We start from the raw sequence: 20,087 nt of genomic DNA on the forward strand, positions 1-20,087 counted from the left end.
GCCAATACCAGACTTCTGAAAAAAAGGCTATTTCAAACCATATGCAACTCAGACAGCGTAAGCTAAATCTATTGTTTTCGTCTTAATTTTTAAATTATTCGAGTTCAGGTATGCTTTCTAGAGAACCATAGACCAGTGGTAAACTTCCACTGACATTTAATGGGCAACAAATTGGAGTTTGGAATAATTTCAACCAGTTTGACCTAAATTCACTTTGTCGCTGGTGCCCCACGCACTGCAACCCTCTGACTTTACAAAGCAAGAATCCGTCAGTGATACGACCAGTCGGATACCAGTGTGAAAATCCACCAACACGATGATGGCGCCAAATACCTAGGGAGTGCTCATTGCAGAAAAAGCCGTGGTTTTTGACCAAATGATACCGTGAGTATGGTACGATTTGCTAGAATCTAGCAAGCTAGAAAGAAGAGTAGAGTGCAGTTGTTTGAGAATGTGTCATTTCAGACGTAATTGGAAGCCATTAAAGTGAAGAAATCAGCCGGTGAATATTTAATTAGAATTAGAAACTCGCTTGCTAAACGAGCGTGGTTTGTGTGTATTTACACGGATCAGTTCAATATGAACTTTACAACACAGATTCAGTTCGGGCCTACATGTTTTACATTGTGTGTGGATAAATTTGCAAATCATGTCATAATAAGTCTTCTGTGCATGTATTGCTTAGTGTGTTCTTGCTGTTTTTGTAAATTATATGTTGCACTATCCTGCTGCATTTGTTTGTTATAAAATATATGTTGATAAATGATAGTGTTTGTTTAAACAAAAAATATAATTAAATCAAACTAGTAGGAAAAAAGGTATACAACCAGAAAACAATTCAACAAATTATTTCTGTTTCAAACAAGCATCTGTCTGAGTGTCTGTATTGTTATTTATACCTAAATTTTGAAATTATATTCAGATTGTTACTGTATTTTTTGTAAACGACAAAGTATAGACTACATAAACAAGTTTCTCTGTAGCGAGAGAAATGTTTGATTGAACCATCAATTGCCTTAAATAGTTGACACACTGACAGACAACTGTTCTCCAGCAGGCCTATTTTTATCTATCTTAATTGAAGTAATTTAGATTCCTAGATATAGGACAAAATACTTGTTAAAATGGAAAGATACTTGAAAGATTTTTTTTAAATAGATAAAATAAGAAAGCCGCACTTTGTTGCAAAGATTTTCCCCACCACAGTTTTCACTCGGTTACTATTGCTCAACACTTTATTAAAACAAAACTTTTTTATAAAACATCTCTCAGCCCAGCTGACAATCACTCAATTAAAAACATCAGTTACTCAGTTAGTAGGGATGTCACATTGTCAGACAACTTGGCCAGCGGACAACTTGATGGTTTGGACAATTCAATGGTTGAGACAACTCAATGGTTCGGACAAATCGAGAGACTCGATAGTTTGTCCGTTCAACCGTCAGACAACTCGACTCATGGCCAAGACAAGTCAACAGATGTCCGAACCGTTGAGTTGTCCAACGGACAAGTTTTCTGAACTTCATCCATTAGTAGAAAAATAGTGGTATCGATTGTCATCTTTTCCTAATATTTCATAACCATTATTTGATTTCCAGATGCTGTACCTAAGTGCAATTGTCAACCTACTCCACAAGGTGTGAGCTTGTTCACATCAAGTCACACACGACCATCATGTTTAGTCCAACCATGGCGGGAACCAGTGCAAATCATGGGCACCAGCCTGCGGAGGTAGGACCCCAACAAAATAGATTTTAAAGACACTGGACACTATTAGTAATTGTCAAAGACCATTCTTTTCACTTTGTGTATCTCAAGATATGCATAAAATAACAAACCTGTGAAAATTTGAGCTCAGTCGGTCGTTGCAGTTGCAAGAAAACAATGAAATTAAAAGCAACCTTGTCACTCGAAGTTGTGTGCTTTCAGATGGTTGATTTCAAAACCTCAAACTCTAAATCTAAGGTTCCGAAATCAAATTCATGGAAAATTACTTTCTCGAAAACTGCACTTCAGAGGGAGCCGTTTCTCACAGTGTATTATACTATCAACAGCTCCCCATTACTCTTTACCAAATAAGGTGTTATGCTAATAATTATTTTGAGTAATTACCAATAGTATCCACTGCCTTTAAGCATTATGTATAAAGTGTTTGAGCTTTTCCCAACACTTCTTTGTCCCGGCCATACCCCTAGTTGTAGGGTTTTCCCGGGTGTTTCCAGCAGCAGCTTCTAAATGTGCCGCAGCACCTTGTAAACCCTTACAAGGTACTCAATAATTGGGTCTAATAGTTATTATGGGTGCATTCGATTAGCTTCCCTGGGTCTACCCCGCTGTGCTCACTACCCCTAAGTGACCCACTCTGCAAGCAGGGCACTGGGGGCTGACCTGAGTGAGCCCCTGGAACGATGTCAAAGCTATTCGAACGCACCGGGGTAGACCCAGGGAAGCTAAATGAACGCACCCAATGATAAGTGCTTTGAGACGCCCATAGATATAGTACTAGATACAAAATCGTTATTATTAACACGAAACACTTGGTGATGATTTTGGCTTTGGAAGAAGGTATCTAACTTGTGGCCCTTGGCACTTTTTCAGCTGGTTCTATTTTATTATGAGTACATTCCTTGCCAACTAATCTAGACCTTGTGGCTACGCTTTTTGTAAAGTATTCCACCTAGTAAAATCTGTATTTTTCCTTGCCTCCAGGAAGATTTAGTAGCCCATATTTTGAACAATGATCACGAGGAAGTACCCCTAAAACTTTCAAGCGAGAACAAGTTTTATCAGGTTTTATTGGAATGGGAAATTCAACTCCTCGAAAAGCCCAACCCCTTGCAAGCAACCTGTTTGTAATCGTTCGTGATCACTCGATCCACATAGCCGTAGAAATTACAGCAAACCAAGGAGTTTCGAGGGCTCTTCGGGGATCACTTACCCGTGAAGACAAAGTTGATTTCTAATTGACGATCAACCCAATGGAAGACAGTGCCACACAGCTGCTCTGGATGTTTTATCCAAATTCTGCTCTCTCATTTGTTGTGAAATCGTCATGTTTGTATCCGTAGGTTTTCCGCAAGGATCTGATCAGTGCCATGAAGCTGCCTGACTCCTACCAGCTTCTGCAAGACGAGTACATGGTCATCACGGACACATGGAAACAAGAATGGGAAAAAGGGGTCCAGGTACCGGTTAACCCTAGTAGCATCCCGTCAGTGACATGTGAACAGAGCAAGGAATGGCAACCAGTGAACTTTAAACTGTAAGCACACCTTGAGTCTATCGTTATGGCCGAGCGGTTAAGAGCACCGGATTCAAGCTCTGGTGTTTGATCAGCAGAGTGTGGGTTCGAATCCTGGTCATTACACTTGCTACTTAAAATTAGGGAGGTAGTGCTCTCTGCTCTACCGGCCAGGCTTCGGACTGATGATACCCAACCCTACATCCATATGGACTGAAAAAGGGGTAACCCAGGTTCAGTCCTAGGAGTAGGTTGCAACGGCCTCTGGGATAAAATAAATGTAGCCCACACCTTAAAGTGGCCTTCTGGCCTTGTGTGTCTGGCGACTTTGTATAATAAGTTTCAGGCATGGAATGACATGCAGGCAATGGAGGCCAAGGTCTTGGTGCCCTCTCAAAAATTTCCCATTGACTTTCACATTTTCAAATGGAAGTGCCCTTTGCAAAATGAAAACCGCCTTGCCCTTTCAATGATGAAATTCCAGGTATGAAGTTTAGAGTTATATTTTTGAAAGGGCAAGGTCTTTTTCTTAAAAAGGGGGAAAGAGCGCTAATTGTTTGACAAAACGTAGTATGTCTGAAGGAATATTTTGAAGGAGCACCAAGGCCAAGACTAGACCACAAGAAGCAATGGTCTTGGTGACCTCAATTTAATTCTATGCCTTTTGATTATCCCTTTTTTCACATATTGTGTTGTCCAAGCAATTATTGGGTCTAATTTAGCGCTATGGATTACTCTACATCTGTTGAAATATTTGCAATTTTTTGCACAATTGATGACAGTAGAGACACAAATTTATGGCTATTTCCCTCGATAGAGCGGCGTGTAGGTACACAAAGAGATAAATATTTCCCAAACCAGAATGAACCTAGCTGATACAAACAAAATGTTGTCAGTGAACCCTATATTATCACTCTAATCATTGAGCAGGCCTGTATGCTTCGTTTTGAAAGGGCTGGGGCACCAAGGCATTTTCTCCTTGGTAAAGGGCACCCTATGATGAAACTGTCAATTTATACTGGGCACCAAGGAAATCACCAGGTGGCACGGAGGTATTATCACTCTAATCATTGAGCAGGCCTGTATGCTTCGTTTTGAAAGGGCTGGGGCACCAAGGCATTTTCTCCTTGGTAAAGGGCACCCTATGATGAAACTGTCAATTTATACTGGGCACCAAGGAAATCACCAGGTGGCACGGAGGTATTATCACTCTAATCATTGAGCAGGCCTGTAAGCTTCGTTTTGAAAGGGCTGGGGCAATGTGGCATTTTCTCCTTGGTAAAGGGCACCCTATTGGGGAATTGTCAATTTCTACTGGGCACCAAGGAAATCACCAGGGGGCACGGAGGCAATACGTGTAATTGCCTTCATTGCCTGTGTGAAGTATCAGGCCTAATTGGTCGTGTAATTTTCTTCAGAATTTCAATCTGTTTTTCTTAGATTGGTCTGTATATTTTCTTAATTTGCTTAATATTTTTAACCTCTGTGAAGCGCCTCGGACCCTTTTGGGGTTTATGGCGCTATATAAAAACCATTTATTACTATTATTATTTTTTATTGATAGAGAATAACTTTACACTACATTGTGACTCGCAGGCCAAGAAAGTTGATCTGTATGTCAGGAGGTACAGCTGAGCAGGAGGATTTTGCCGATGCCCACCTCAAGAAGCTGGAGTCGGTTTGTCTTTATGACCTGGATGAGGTTGATGAGCAGTGGCTAGAGATTGTCAATCAAGAGAGAGATGAGATGGGTAAGGAGATTGCCAAAAATATTAGATTTGGTTTTTACAGATGTGTGATAGCACCGTATACTCAGTGCTTTCCCTGAGTACTGTGAAAATATCACAGGCATGTTACTCGGGTGGGATTTGAACCCATGCCCCTTGCAATTCTAGAGCAGTGTCTTACCAACTAGACTACCAAGATTGTCCGGTAGCTAGAGGCAATTTGAATCCTATGTTTTGGCAGTGAGTTGAGATTGCCAAGGTTGAAAAACAACATCCTTCAATACAGTGTCAAGTTTGAACAAAGACCTATGCTTAAAGCCCAGTTCGACTTAATGTGAATGTGAAGCTAATTTTTACATCTCATGGCTGTTTTCACAGCGAATGTTTCTTATGAGTTGAAAAACACATGACAACTGTTGTGAATTGTGTTGTCAAAATTTGTATCGCATTCTCAGGAAATATGAACCAGGCTTTACAAGTGCATGCGCACAGACGAAGCAACTCTAGTCATGTTGTCCACTGAACCGGCTATTTTCGCATGTTATCATTTTCGGCAATAGCCCAAATCAGCTAGTGTAGACCTCATCCTAGAAGTTGTCGTCTGGCATTATGATGTAAGGCAATTTCTCATTATTATATTTTGTCTGTCTGTTCATTGTAGCTATATATTAATTATGCATACGTTTCTCTCAGGCGATCCGCCTATTGATGAGTTTACCATGGAACAGATCATTGAAGAGTGCGAGATGCAGGTGAGTACGTGTTGTGTATCTCTGTTTGGTTGTAAAGAAGAAATCAGTGAAAGATTGCTCGTAAATTAACTCATCTTAAAGGCACTGGACACTATTGGTAAATTAATCAAAATATCTGTTATCATAACAACTTACCTGGAAACAGGCAATGGAGAGCTGTTGATAGTATAAAACATTGTGCGAAACAGCTCCCTCTGAAGTATTTTTTTAGAAAGAGGTAATTTCTTACTCAAATAATAATGTCGGGCCTGAAGCCTTTTCGATTCTTAATTCTAATTCTAAAGCAAATTTTTTCATTCAATCGTCTGTTTGTTTTTGTGACTCTACAGTGCCATAAGAACATGGATCATGCCATGCAGACCGAGGAAGGACTGGGTATTGAGTATGATGATGATGTCATCTGTGATGTATGCAGAGCGGTAAGTGCCGAATTGTCAGTGTTATTGTTTGTAGTTGTTTATTAGCGGCACTGAACACTACTGGTATTAACTCAGTGTCAGCATACAATCTTAACTTGGTAACGAGCAATGTAGAGCTGTTGATAGGATACAAATATTGACTGCTTCGAGTGCTATGGTTAAAACTAAGACTCTCGAGGTGATCCCGGGAGCGTGAGCGTTCGACCTTAACGCTGGTCCGCTGGCCAAATGCCAGTAGAAATCGCGGCGGACCAGCTGAAACACCTTGCCAACTGGTCCGGCTGACCAGTCAAAAATATCGGCAGCGGTACTACAGAACTATGACCATTTTTAAAATGTTTTCAGTCTCGAATAAAACATAACAATATTCACTCAAGGTTTGGATAAAACGTAAAAAAATCACTCGAAGTGCCGCTGAATGCTGGCAAACTTCCGACGAACACACAATACACAGCGCAACAGCCCATCATGCAACGCAAAGGCTTGTTGTCTTCGTATTAGTTCACGTGTAAGAAACATTGAACGCTAGTGGGCATTTCAGAATATTCGATAGCGTGAGAATAGACGCCCTCTATTGGTGAAAGTACGCGATAGCTTACGAAACTAGCTTCAATGGCCTTGACAAAAGACCACAAAGCAAAACACATTCTGTCGGCAGCATGGTCGTCAACGGAGCAGATTTCCGTGGGTCCTTTCCGTGTGGGAATAAGAGTCTAGCGTGTTTACGGAAAACAAGGCGTTGAGGCTTCATTCTACAAAAATTACCAAGTTGGGAAACTCTGGATGAGCAAAAAGGAGTATTTAATTGTGTTTCTTAAGGTTCTTCCATACTGATTTTGTTTAATTTTTTTTTGGACATTGTGTTTTGTGTTACAAAAGCTACTAAAATCCATTAAAATGTTTAAATACAAAATTTCAAGAAGTTGACTGGTATCTTGTTTCTTTACAGCCGGACTGTGAGGAGGGTAATGAGATGGTCTTCTGTGATAAGTGCGACATTTGTGTACACCAGGTAAGTTTTCTGAATCCAAATTGTTAGATGTCAGTGTTTGGCGATTGTGGGGTACTTGATTTGAAGGGTTATTTGGTTTGTTGTTCCAAGAAGCCTTAGTAGCATTGCCAGAACTGTGGACTGGTTGTCCTTAGCTGTCAGGTCTGGAATCTTTGAGAGGGCAAGGCCATCTTCATTTTGCAAAGGCCACTTCCATTTGAAAATCTCAAAAGTCTAGACGAAACTTTTGAAGGGGCACCAAGGCCAAGACCAGGGCATGGGAGACTATAACTTTTGTACCACCATATATTTCCAGACCTGTAGTATTCTAATATTAAAAGCATGTGAGGGCATTGACACAATGTGATTATAGGGTGAAATCTGGACTATTTGTAGAGTGAAATGGAAAATCCAGCTTGCTGCATGTATCCCTATCAATGTCACTTAAGTTTGTTCTGTGTTTAAATAATATTAACCTCATGCCCAGGGGTGATGGATCTCGCTGCGCCATTTTTTTCCCAGCATGCGTTGCTCGATCATAACCCCTGGAAGTGTAACTCGAAAATATCAAAACATAAGGGATATTACAATTAGTCCTGTGGTTGATCCGTTCTGTGTTGGGCATAAGTTGCGCATACGCTGGATGCGCTGTGTGTAATTAAAGTCATAAACTTGCCTTGGCGTTCAGCGTTGCATGACAAAAAAAGTGAATACAGACATCTTTGTACGCACGCGTTCGGAGTATAGAGCTTTTTGGAGACGCACGGCATTGCAAATTTTTCGTGTATATGATAGCCAATCAAAGACACGGATCGGAGTTTCCCTCCCAGGGGTTAGAGACGTACGCAGAGCTAGCATGATACGGCGCGCTGCCCATGGTAGCGAGGTTGGGTTAACATAACCAGACAAGTATTGTCATGTTTTGTGTTCTTTTATTTTTATACATTTAGGCATGCTACGGCATTGTGAATGGTGGTGACAAGAGTAGATGGGTTCTTATATTAATCAAACTAGTAGTGTGATATGTTGTGTTCCTTATTTGTACACTTTCAGGCATGCTATGGCATTGTGAAGGTACCTGAGGGGTGCTGGATGTGCCGTACCTGTGCTCTTGGGATTCAACCCATTTGCTTACTGTGTGGTGTCAAAGGCGGAGCCATGAAAAGTACAAGGTGAGGTTTGATTCTCAATGTCTTTCTTTCTTTTGTTTTGATGACATTCCATTCGAGGAAACTTTGCAAACTCCCACAAGGGGATTTAAATGCCAAGCTGGCACAGCCAGTCTCTCTCATAGAAGCGTTGGTTTGTTAACCATTGGTTTATCGTCTATGATTATTCAGGCATGACATTCTTCCTTCCTAGCTTGAAAATATATTCAACCATGCACATTATACAAGAAAGTCGGGCCCTCGTGCTCAAAAATTATTTTCCTGCTTTTTTTTCCCAAGGACCAAAAGTTGTGCCTGGGTTATTGTTCTATGTTATTATGTACTCTCCAAAACGCAATGTGAAAAGCAATAATAGAATCTCTCAACGTTAAAATGTCAATGTATCTTTGAGAAAGTAAAAGAATATGTTTTGGGTTTTTGTTTCTGTTGAACAGGAGTGGGACGAAGTGGGCCCATGTAAGCTGTGCTCTGTGGATCCCTGAGGTTAGCATAGGATGTGTAGAAAGAATGGAACCCATCACTAAGATATCACAGATACCGGTAAGATTATAATACTGAGTATATGTATATATATATATTTTTTAAATGATTTAGGATTGAACAAAGAAAAATTGACTAGAGCGGGATTTGAACCAACGACCTCCGGTTTAACGTGCCGGCGCTCTACCAACTGGGCTATCTAGCCCAATGTTGGTGGTCTCCCAATTTTGTCAATATCTTTGTTCGGGGGTGCCTGTCAGAAGCCATTAAACCGCAAACTGTGGTGTAGCCAGGGATCACACCCGGGTAACGATACAATCTGGGAAGCGGCAGACAGGGGATCACCTTAAGGGGATGCAACTTTTTATATCAGATATCAAATAATAAACCACAAGGGAAACTGACTGGGTACATTTTTACATGATTTAGGATTGAACAAAGAAAAATTGACTAGAGCGGGATTTGAACCAACGACCTACGGTTTAACGTGCCTGCGCTCTACCAACTGAGCTATCTAGCCCTATGTTGGTGGTCTCCCACCAACATATATATATATATGTTAATTTTTTTATGCCAGTCGCCAGACACACAAAGCCTGAAGGCCACTTCAAGGTATGGGCTACAATTATTTTTATTCCAGAGGTCGTTGCCACCTGCTCCTGGGGTTGAAACAGGGTTACCCCTTGTACAGTCCATACGGACATAGGCTTGGGTATCTCCAGTTGGAAGCCTGGTCGGTAGAGTACAAAGCACTACCTCCCCAATTTTACGCAGCAAGTGTCACGACCAGAATTCGAACCCACACTCTGCTGATCAAACATCAGAGCTTGAAGCCGGTGCTCTTAACCGCACGGCCATGACATGATGGTACAATTTATGGAAAGTAGCCATTGTGTGACGGTCTAGCTCGATCAGGGACTGAACACTAGGGCCACTGTGATAAGGTACAGTCAGTGGTGATGTGGGCAGCTGTTTGGAGGGCAGCTCCACACTCACAGACTGGACTTGCAATCTGGAGCATGTCTGCCTGACCATGACTAGTACGAGGACTTGGTCACTACTCTTTTTTTTGTTCCTATTCTTAAATGTGTTTAGATTTTTTTAATGGCATATTGGGAACATCACAAGGCCACGCAGAAAGGTTTCTCAGATTGAAATGTATATTGCACAGGTTATCAGAAATAATTGCTTGTTCGCATGTGATGCTACTCCACGGTTCTAGCGTAGAAATTAAGGGCGTGCCCTGCAAGCAGAGAATGGTGAGCGTAAGGGCAGAATAAACCGTGCCAGGCATCGCATTTATTAATATGTTTTCAACACGCTTTTTTTCCAGGGAAGTCGATGGGCGTTGATATGCAATCTATGTAGGGTCAGAACCGGCGCATGTATACAGTGTTCGGTAGGTAGACATTTCAGTGTTGAGTTTAAATTTTTAATAATGTTCGACGCTTTGCATGGTGTGAATAATAAGATCTAACTATAAATTAATATTTTATTAGATGTTAAATTTGCAGAATGATAATTTTGGTTTTACCCTTACACCGATGTGTTAGACCACTGTATACTCAGTACTTTCCCAATTACTGTTGAACAAAAATCACAGGCATATTACTCGGGTGGGATTCTAACCCACGACCTTTGCAATTCTAGAGCAATGTCTTGCCAACAAGAGAAGAACAGATGTAGTCCTGGCGATTCCAACATTGTTTTCTGCTCTTCTTCGTGTAACAGTTGTGTAAAAAAGAAACTTAGATTGTTTTCATTGGATTATGACTTAAGCTCTTACCAATATTTTTCATATTCTACTCTATAGGTTAAAACCTGCAAAACCGCTTATCACGTCACGTGTGGTTTTCAGAACAACTTAGACATGAAGACGTATCTTGATGACGAGGTTGAAGTTCGATTCAGAGTAAGTGTTAGGCAGCGTTGTAGCCACGTTGGGCAGGCAGGCCTGCTCGGCACTGCCCAGAACTAACACATTTCGCCCAGCACTCTGATCAAAATACACTGTGCCGCCCTGCACAGATTTCCCCCAGATTGCAATTCAGCAATGACAGACCATTATCTAAACATGAATGTTTTTGTTGTTCCGCTCATCCTTGGTGGATTTAGAGCCCCCCACTATAATTTGGGATAGGAAGACAAATATCTGACGGAAAGTAAAGTGCCCCCTATGAGGAAAATGTAATTTTCCACTTGAGCATGCCAAGGCCACGACCATGGGGCATGGAGACAAATGCCTTTTCATTCATTCGAATGTATATTTATTTCCATACTTCATTGCCTCCATGAAGTATCCGGCCTGTGGTCAATTTGTGGAACCTGTTATGAATATATTATTACTTTTTGTCTCTCTCTCTTGAAGTCGTTCTGTTTGAAGCACAGCAAGAAACGGAACCCTGATTCAGATACTGACGGTACGCCCCAAAAGAACTCGGCAACGGGAACCCCAAAGAAAGAGAAATCTTTAGAAGAGAAAGACAATGAGCGTGCAATAAGGTAAGCAATACCTTTCATAGAGCTGCTTAATTAAGCATAAGAGTTGCTAAGTAGTAATTAACAGGGTACCAGTAAAAAATGTACATAAGACATGGTAGTTTTGGCTGGTAACCTTATTCTGGTGAGCATAATTTGATTGCACTTAGCTACTTTTTGTGCCTAAGCAGATCAATGAAACTGGGCCCAAATTAACTTGTTTAAGTTATCTTATTATGGAGTATTAAAAACACCGGTCCTTAATGCCATTGGACCCTTTCGGTTCAGAAAAAAATAGAAGTTCACAGATTTTCAAATAACTTACAGGGTTTACAGAAGGCAGTGGTGAAAGACTTCTCTTGAAATATTAGTCCATGAAATGCTTTACTCTTTGAGAAAACAGCAAAACAATATAAATTCTCGTTAACGAGAATTACGGATTTATTTTTATACATGTCATGACACGGCGAAACGCGCGGAAACAAGGGTGGGGTTTTCCGTTGTTTTCTCCCGACTCCGATGACCGATTGAGCCTAAATTTTCACAGGTTTGTTATTTGATATAGAAGTTATGGTACACAAAGTGTGGGCCTTGGAAAACACTGTTTACCGAAAGGGTCCAATGGCTTTAAAGTAAAACTGCTTATCACAGTGCCATACAAATTTTGTCCAAGTCCAAACATTTTGGCATGGAGTGACCATCCACAGGGTCGACGCAGTAAAGATTAAGGTTATCGGAGGGTAAATCGTGCTAGTAGTCATTTTATTTTTACATGTGCCTCTGTCTTCTTCAGAATTCAAAATGTGACGGAAGATTTCTACAAGTACGCCAAAGTAAAAGAGGTTTGCACAAACCTTAGCATGAAGGACGACATTGACGTTGTGGATCTTGTGTTTGAGTACTGGAAGCTTAAAAGAAAGGTTAGACAATTTTGAATTAACTAATGATTTTGATTTCAATCATGATAATATTTGAGTGTTGTTCCTAGAAAGGAGCTGTTCAATTATTCCATCAAGATCAATAATAACATGTAGCGGCCAGATATATTGTTGGTACCTTCTGTCGCTTGCTTAAGTGGATAGGTTCGACGTTCTTGTGAAAATACCCAGAGAGCTTTTTGCTTTCATCTCGGCAAGAAGACACTATAGTCATTTAAAACAGTGACTTTTATTGTATGTTTCTTTCTAATTTTGCCTAAAAAAAAAATAAGCATTTTATTTGTCAAAAACTAGTGTATGACCCTGCCCTTAAAGCAGACCCTTTCGGTACAGGGAAAAAAAAAAAAAGTTCACAGATTTACCAATAACTTACAGGGTTTACAGAAGGTAGTAGTGAAATACTTTTCTTGAAATATTGTTCCATGAAATGCTTTACTTTTTGAGAAAACAGTAAAACAATATCAATTCTTGTTAAAGAGAATTACGGATTTATTTTAAACACATGTCATGACACGGCGAGACGCGCGGATACAAGGGTGGGTTTTCCCGTTATTTTGACCGATTAAGCCCAAATTTCCACAGGTTTGTTATTTGATTTAGAAGTTGTGATACACGAAGTGAGGGCCTTGGACAATACTGTTTACCAGAAAGGGTCCAATGGCTTTAACTCAATGGTGATATTTTTATGAAAGGAATTTAAAACTTATCTTTTTTTGATTTGATATCAGTCTTGTTTCAACAAGCCGCTGGTTGTTCTTCAGAAAGAGGAATCGCCGAGTTCCAATGAGGAATACAACCTCCACGCTAGGATGAGAATGTTTGTTCATCTACGTCAAGACTTAGAGAGGGTAAGATGTTGCCTTGGTCTGAGGGGATAGGGGTTGGGGGTGAGGGTTTGTACAACCTCCATGCTAGGATGAGGATGTTTGTGCATCTACGTCAAGACTTAGAGAGGGTAAGATGTAGGCTTGGTCTGAGGGGATAGGGGTTGGGGGTGAGGGTTTGTACAACCTCCATGCTAGGATGAGGATGTTTGTTCATCTACGTCAAGACTTAGAGAGGGTAAGATGAAGGCTTGGTCTGAGGGGGATAGGGGTTGGGGGTGGGGGTTTGTACAACCTCCATGCTAGGATGAGGATGAGGATGTTTGTTCATCTACATCAAGACTTAGAGAGGGTAAGATGTAGGCTTGGTCTGAGGGGATAGGGGTTGGGGGTGGGGGTTTGTACAACCTCCATGCTAGGATGAGGATGTTTGTGCATCTACGTCAAGACTTAGAGAGGGTAAGATGTAGGCTTGATCTGAGGGGGATAGGGGTTGGGGGTGGGGGTTTGTACAACCTCCATGCTAGGATGAGGATGTTTGTTCATCTACGTCAAGACTTGGAGAGGGTAAGATGTAGGCTTGGTCTGAGGGGGATAGGGGTTGGGGGTGGGGGTTTGTACAACCTCCATGCTAGGATGAGGATGTTTGTGCATCTACGTCAAGACTTAGAGAGGGTAAGATGTAGGCTTGGTCTGAGGGGATAGGGGTTGGGGGTGGGGGTTTGTACAACCTCCATGCTAGGATGAGGATGTTTGTTCATCTACGTCAAGACTTGGAGAGGGTAAGATGTAGGCTTGGTCTGAGGGGGATAGGGGTTGGGGGTGGGGGTTTGTACAACCTCCATGCTAGGATGAGGATGTTTGTTCATCTATGTCAAGACTTGGAGAGGGTAAGATGTAGGCTTGGTCTGAGGGAATTGGGGTTGGGGATGGGGGTTTGTACAACCTCCATTCTAGGATGAGGATGTTTGTTCATCTACGTCAAGACTTAGAGAGGGTAAGATGTAGGCTTGGTCTGAGGGGGATAGGGGTTGTGGGTGGGGGTTTGTACAACCTCCATGCTAGGATGAGGATGTTTGTTCATCTACGTCAAGACTTGGAGAGGGTAAGATGTAGGCTTGGTCTGAGGGGGATAGGGGTTGGGGGTGGGGGTTTGTACAACCTCCATGCTAGGATGAGGATGAGGATGTTTGTTCATCTAGGTCAAGACTTGGAGAGGGTAAGATGTAGGCTTGGTCTGAGGGGATAGGGGTTGGGGGTGGGGTTTGTACAACCTCCATGCTAGGATGAGGATGTTTGTTCATCTACGTCAAGACTTAGAGAGGGTAAGATGTAGGCTTGGTCGTTGGGGATAGGGGTTGGGGATGGGGGTTTGTACAACCTCCATGCTAGGATGGGGATGTTTGTTCATCTACGTCAAGACTTGGAGAGGGTAAGATGTAGGCTTGGTCTGAGGGGATAGGGGTTGGGGGTGGGGGTTTGTACAACCTCCATGCTAGGATGGGGATGTTTGTTCATCTTTGTCAAGACTTGGAGAGGGTAAGATGTAGGCTTGGTCTGAGGGGATAGGGGTTGGGGTGGGGGTTTGTACAACCTCCATGCTAGGATGAGAATGTTTGTTCATCTACGTCAAGACTTAGAGAGGGTAAGTGATGTCCCTTCAAGAGTTAAACCTCTCTTTTATGTGAGGAATTTTGTATATACACATATATTGTTGCAAGTCCTAGAAATAGTGTGATGAACTTCACCCGAGCCAGTCCCAACCAAGCCTGATGCAATTGCCTCAATGCCCCTGGTCATTGCCTTGGTGCTTGGAATGTTCCCAGCGTAAGTTGTATTTTCCCCAAACAGGTGCACCTGTGAAGACCGAAGCATCGGGATGTCAAACTCTTCACAATCCAACTGCATGCTATGTTTATAATTGAGTTGGACTGCACTAATTAACGTTTAATTCTCTGCCTCTGATCTTGCAGGTGCGGAATCTCTGCTACATGGTCCAAAAACGCGAGAAACTAAGTCGTCAAATGGGTACACTGCGAGAGGAAATCTTTTTGAAGCAGAAACAGATCTTCAATAGTGATACGTCGAGTTTCTCACAAGAGGATCTGGATTTCGCAGAACAAGCCGCTGCCCTTAGTTCTCAAGTCACTGAGAAATCTGAATCCACGTTTGACCTTTTTTCAGAAGTCAGTGTCGACGAGGATAAAGTAACTGAAGAGGTTAAACTTGTGGAGGACCTCGTGATGAGTAGCAGTGTCGTCAAACCTAAGAAATATTTTGAATCCAGCGAGAGTTCGTCTTCGGAGACGGAGAGCTACAGCGAATCGAGGAGTAGCTCCAGAACGGAGTATTCAAAGATTTCCTCGGAGTCGGACCAGAAGCCATTGAATCTACTCGCTGATTTGGACTTCAATGCTGCGAATGCTGACAGGGACGTTAAGCGAAGTGTAGTGGTTGAAGGGAGCGATCAAAGGTTGACGGTGGAAAGTAGTGAACCAAAGATTGCTCAAACGCCGTCTGGCAGTACCCTAGAACACAATGTCAACCATTCTGTGAACCTGAATAATAACAGTTTATTAAGGCAGAGACAACGAGGCAGTCAGTTAAAACGAACTGCATCTGATGTTGACCAAATCGATCATATACAAACGAAACGCATCTCCAGAAACGGTAGACACACGCAAAATTCATTAGTGAAATCAAAAATAGCTTCTTACCTCAAATCGTCAAAGTTAGACTTGCCGAAGCAAGACGTCAAACCTACACAGGGAAAGTTTATAAATAGTCCGGAATCAGCGGAGAAGCCACGGTACCCACGTCCGTCGCTGTCGCCAAGACAACTTCAGATGCAGGAGGAGGCAGCTCGTCTCCGAGAGCAGATGTTTGCCTCCAGTCCCGCATCCCGATCCCTCCTCAGTGGCTACCGCATCCCTAAGAAGAAATCCATCCCATCAAGCGAATCCTCACCCCCCGCTATCGAGGCAGACATCGCCACGACGTCGTCACAACCTGATAGGGAGGACCGCATCCTAACTGCGACCCCGGAAACGCGCAGCGTGCGTCGGAGAATCGAAGATGAACTCGACCGGGAGAGCAACTGTAGCGACCGACAGTTCGAGAATATCGACTCGGAGGTCAGTATTTGTCTCAAGGGGAAAGAGTCACCCGGTTCGGGCGACTCTGAGGATGACATCATCATCGTCGACGACGACCACCAGGAACAAGTAACGAAGCAGCTGCTATCCCAGGGCCTGAGCAGCTCAGGCGCAAAACTCACCAAAAGCCAAAGTGTAGATAGACCGGACGTGAATAACAGAGTGAATGACAACAAACCGGTTACTACAAGGTTATACGACGCAGCGTATCGTTTGCTCAACAGTGCTATTCCACTCTAGTCCAGTTAGTTCACCTAGTGTCCTTCTTCGCTGTGTCTGACAAACTGTCATAGGGTTTTATTAATATTTTTTTTTTCCGGTGGAGGTAACTATTTGTTATTCAGGGTTTTTGTACTGATCATGTTTTGTTCAAATACTCCCCAAGAGTTGGAGCCACTTTTGTGTTTCTCGTTTGCTCTTAAAAGAGAAATTATGTCATAAAAAATACTAGTTCCTAACATTCTAAAAACAGCTATAGAAAAATCAATTTGGAGTTGTTGGTAATCTCAAAATGTCCACATATTCGGCTTCAAATGATGTAGCATGTACATGTAATAGGGAGAAATAGACAAAAATGTCACACACAAAAATTGTTGTCTCTAGAGAACTATTTTGGCATGTACAATGTATTTACGCGACTCTCCTGAAAACATGGCTCTGTGATTTCACTTTTTTCCCTCAAAAACTTGATGACTAATAAAGCTGAAACTTCTATGGGTAAATTATATTACATACATCTTCATTCACAGTGAGTAAGGATTTATGTCATTGCTATCTACAAAAGTATCAAAACCCTTTAAAAGCCCTCAAAAAGTAAAATTTGCAAATGTGGGACAATGACTTAAGATCAACCAAATTGCTGCACTGTCATGCTGCAAATGGTCAAAAGCAAATTTGTTTGTTTTTTTCTTTTTGTGCGAAATACTTGATTGGTTTTGTATACTACAATGGACCGTTCTGGCTTTTCACCAAGCTCCGCCCACCGCGCACGTGAGCAAGACACGTGTACAAGCACTCCCAATGACATTCTGCACGATTCTGTCGCGCGTGCCAAATATACGCGCATGACCGAGTTTGTCCGACCACAATCATTGCTGTGATTGGTTAAGAGGATGAACGCGCACAGTTTGATTGACAGGCCGGATCGGTCCATTGGCCCAAACCCTAGCCCCGCCTAATTATGAACGCCTAATTATGAATGGCAACCATATTATAACACTTGCTAACATTTGACTGAAATACATTATTTGACTATAAAGTAGATTCATTCACCAGAGTCATTCCAAACCACAGTGAATGATATTACAGAGGTCGAACAGTAGGAGGGTTGATTGTGTATAACAAGATTTATCCTTTAGTAGGCTTGAATCCTTGATTCTGATTTGTCGGTCCATAGCAACAAGGAGTGTGATATAAACCTATATTGCACGGCACATATCACTCCCTGCGTCTTGTGTGTTCTAGCTGGCGTCAAGTTTGCTTGAAGATAAATACGTAATCACACATGCTCTCAAGGAATACAAAAAAATAAAGCGCTCTGCGTCCAATATCCAACTCAGTCTTCGTCCTTGTTGGATATGGTACACAGAGGGCTATATATATTTTTTTAGTATTCCACTCGCGCTTGTGTGATAACTTATAACATTGGCATCTGGTATATTTAATCTATCATTCAAAACCACAATTAATTCTGTTGAAAGGTCAGACAGTAGGAGGGTTGACTGTACAGTGAACATGCATTTATCACATGGTTTCACATTGGAGGCTGAAACAGTTTATCCTTAGTGGATAATTTCGGCCTACAATTGGACCATGACATGATGAAAGGTTGGGTACTGTGTACATGTAGATATGTATTCCCCACATGGTTGTTGTGGGCTTGATTCAAAACAACTGCATGGTATTGAATGGTCAGACAGTAGGAGGGTTACAAATTGTGTAATTTTGGTTTTTGGAAGGAAAATACATACAAGGTCCATGCACAAAATCTCTTATCGGGTATGCTTTGTAGGTTCTCTAACAGTATGTTCGCCAATTTTCTGGCTTTGTAACATTCATAGGCCAGTAAAGTTTGAAGCGTAGCATGATGTAGGAAGTAACTGAGTACGCTTAAAGGAACACAGTGCCTTGGATCCATCGAGTTGGTCTTTAAAAAGCATTTGTGATTGTTTGTTATAAAATGCATATGATTAGAATGATATTTTAAAAGTAGAATGTAATGATCCACACAAGTATCACTCGTAATTGCGTGGTTTTCTTTTACCTCGTCGACTAATACAGTCGGCCATTTGTGGGAGTAAAATTTTTTACTCCCATTAATGGCCGACCATGTTAGCTCGCAGAGTAAAAGGAAAACCAGACAATTTCGAGGCAAACTTGTGCGGATCATTGTATTCTACTTTTAAAACATCTTTCCAACCATATGCATTTTTTAACAAACGAATAGTACAAATGCTTTGTATAGATCAAGCTGTCCGATCCAAGGCAACATGTTCCTTTAAAGCCATGGTCATAGATACTCCAAAAAAGTAATGATGATAATTTATCAAATTTACTTGGTGAGTAGGACTGCAGCTGTTGATGGTATAAACTATTTTGAGACACAATTCCCTTCAAACTAATGTGGTTTGGTTTATCTGTCACCCCAAAACTATTAAAATCGTTTCTCAGATTTCTGTTGGTTGGTGTCCATTCATAAGTGCTGTGGCCAGAGATGCAGTTGGTACTTCGCTCAACGTGGATGGATGTGGCTTAACATGGATTTGACGTTCTTGTGAAAAAAACATAATAATTTTTTTTTTGCTGTTTGCTCAGCAAGCAGGACACTGTATTCAGCTGTGATTTTTTTTGTATCTTTCCTTACACATGTAATTGTGCTTACAAAAAATAAGCATAATATAATGTTGACAAAAACCAATGTATGACCCCTACTTCATCGCTCTTATGTGACCAAACAACTTTGTAACCAAACAAAGTACTGCACCAGACCTTGATCAAATCTTACTCGCAAGGATAGACCTTTTCAGGGTCCAATTTTATGGCTCTGCTTACCGCCGAATTCTGCGCTTACGATCACCATGCTCTGCTTGCACGGCCAGTGCTGAATTTCTGAGCTAGCTGTGTAAGCGTAGAATGCCTAAGAACATGGAGTATGGCTGGGTACGCACAAGCCAAAATTTCCAGCTAACCCATGAACAACACTTGACGTAAGCGCAAACTCATCACTGCTTCCGCAAGTGCTTATTCTTTGCTTGCAGTAGGAAAAGCCATGAAGTTGGCCCCAGAATAATAATCAATGAAAATAAAACTTTATGGAAATTTGATTTATTGTTTTCCGGTTGATTCTCAAACTCTTATTATGGGCTTATTTTTGTGTGTTTTGTTTTTGTCTTTTTCATTTGCTTATGATCTCATCGCTAACTGCTTTTATTTTATTCAATTTTTTCGCAAAGTTGATTTGTACATGTGGTGTTTACATCATTGCTGATCTGACTATGAATGTGTAGATATCCTTTAAATAGTTCCTCCTTTTGCAATTTCTTTGTTCCTGAATAAATTTGGACTTGTATATAACGGAAATGATGACTGGTGTAACAAATTTATTCTCTTCATACAAACTGCAGTGTAATTTGTTTAGAACTTATATACCTGTTTACATTTGTTGTCTTGTCATTTAACCTTTCAAGAAAGACTCTGCTAGGGTCGAAACGTCAGCACATTATATTTTTTTGTTTATTCGCATTGCCAGGAAGTTGAACCAGAAAATCCCCTTTCAATCCCCTTTTTTTTTTTAAAGATATTCTGCTTTGGGGGCACAATATTCATCAAATATAGGCACAAATATATCCCCCGAGGATAAATAATTTTAAATGCCTCGAAAATATAACATACAATCTCAAAAAATTAAATGTTT

The 20,087-nt window shown here is 41.3% G+C and overlaps 1 protein-coding gene across 3 annotated transcripts; it reads left to right on the plus strand.

Moving 5' to 3' along the window:
• Window positions 1-25: 25 nt before the first annotated feature.
• On the plus strand, window positions 26-19,756 carry LOC139936257 (protein Jade-3-like). 3 transcript variants are annotated; one of them, XM_071931047.1, is made up of 15 exons: window positions 26-393; window positions 1,599-1,731; window positions 3,069-3,262; window positions 4,838-4,992; window positions 5,662-5,720; window positions 6,050-6,139; window positions 7,089-7,151; window positions 8,184-8,302; window positions 8,734-8,839; window positions 10,113-10,178; window positions 10,593-10,691; window positions 11,148-11,281; window positions 12,051-12,177; window positions 12,924-13,043; window positions 14,993-19,756. In XM_071931047.1, exons 2-15 carry the CDS (start codon window positions 1,675-1,677, stop codon window positions 16,412-16,414), a joined length of 2,811 nt encoding a protein of 936 aa, XP_071787148.1. In that variant the 5' UTR covers window positions 26-393; window positions 1,599-1,674; the 3' UTR covers window positions 16,415-19,756. The 3 variants fall into 3 exon arrangements, with proteins under 3 accessions (XP_071787148.1, XP_071787147.1, XP_071787149.1); XM_071931046.1 differs by having other exon boundaries at window positions 26-384; XM_071931048.1 differs by lacking the exon at window positions 26-393 and adding an exon at window positions 422-502.
• The last annotated feature ends 331 nt before the right edge of the window (window positions 19,757-20,087 follow it).

The sequence above is a fragment of the Asterias amurensis genome, chromosome 4 (genome assembly GCF_032118995.1).
Source record: "Asterias amurensis chromosome 4, ASM3211899v1".
In the NCBI taxonomy this organism is placed as follows: Eukaryota; Metazoa; Echinodermata; class Asteroidea; order Forcipulatida; family Asteriidae; genus Asterias; species Asterias amurensis.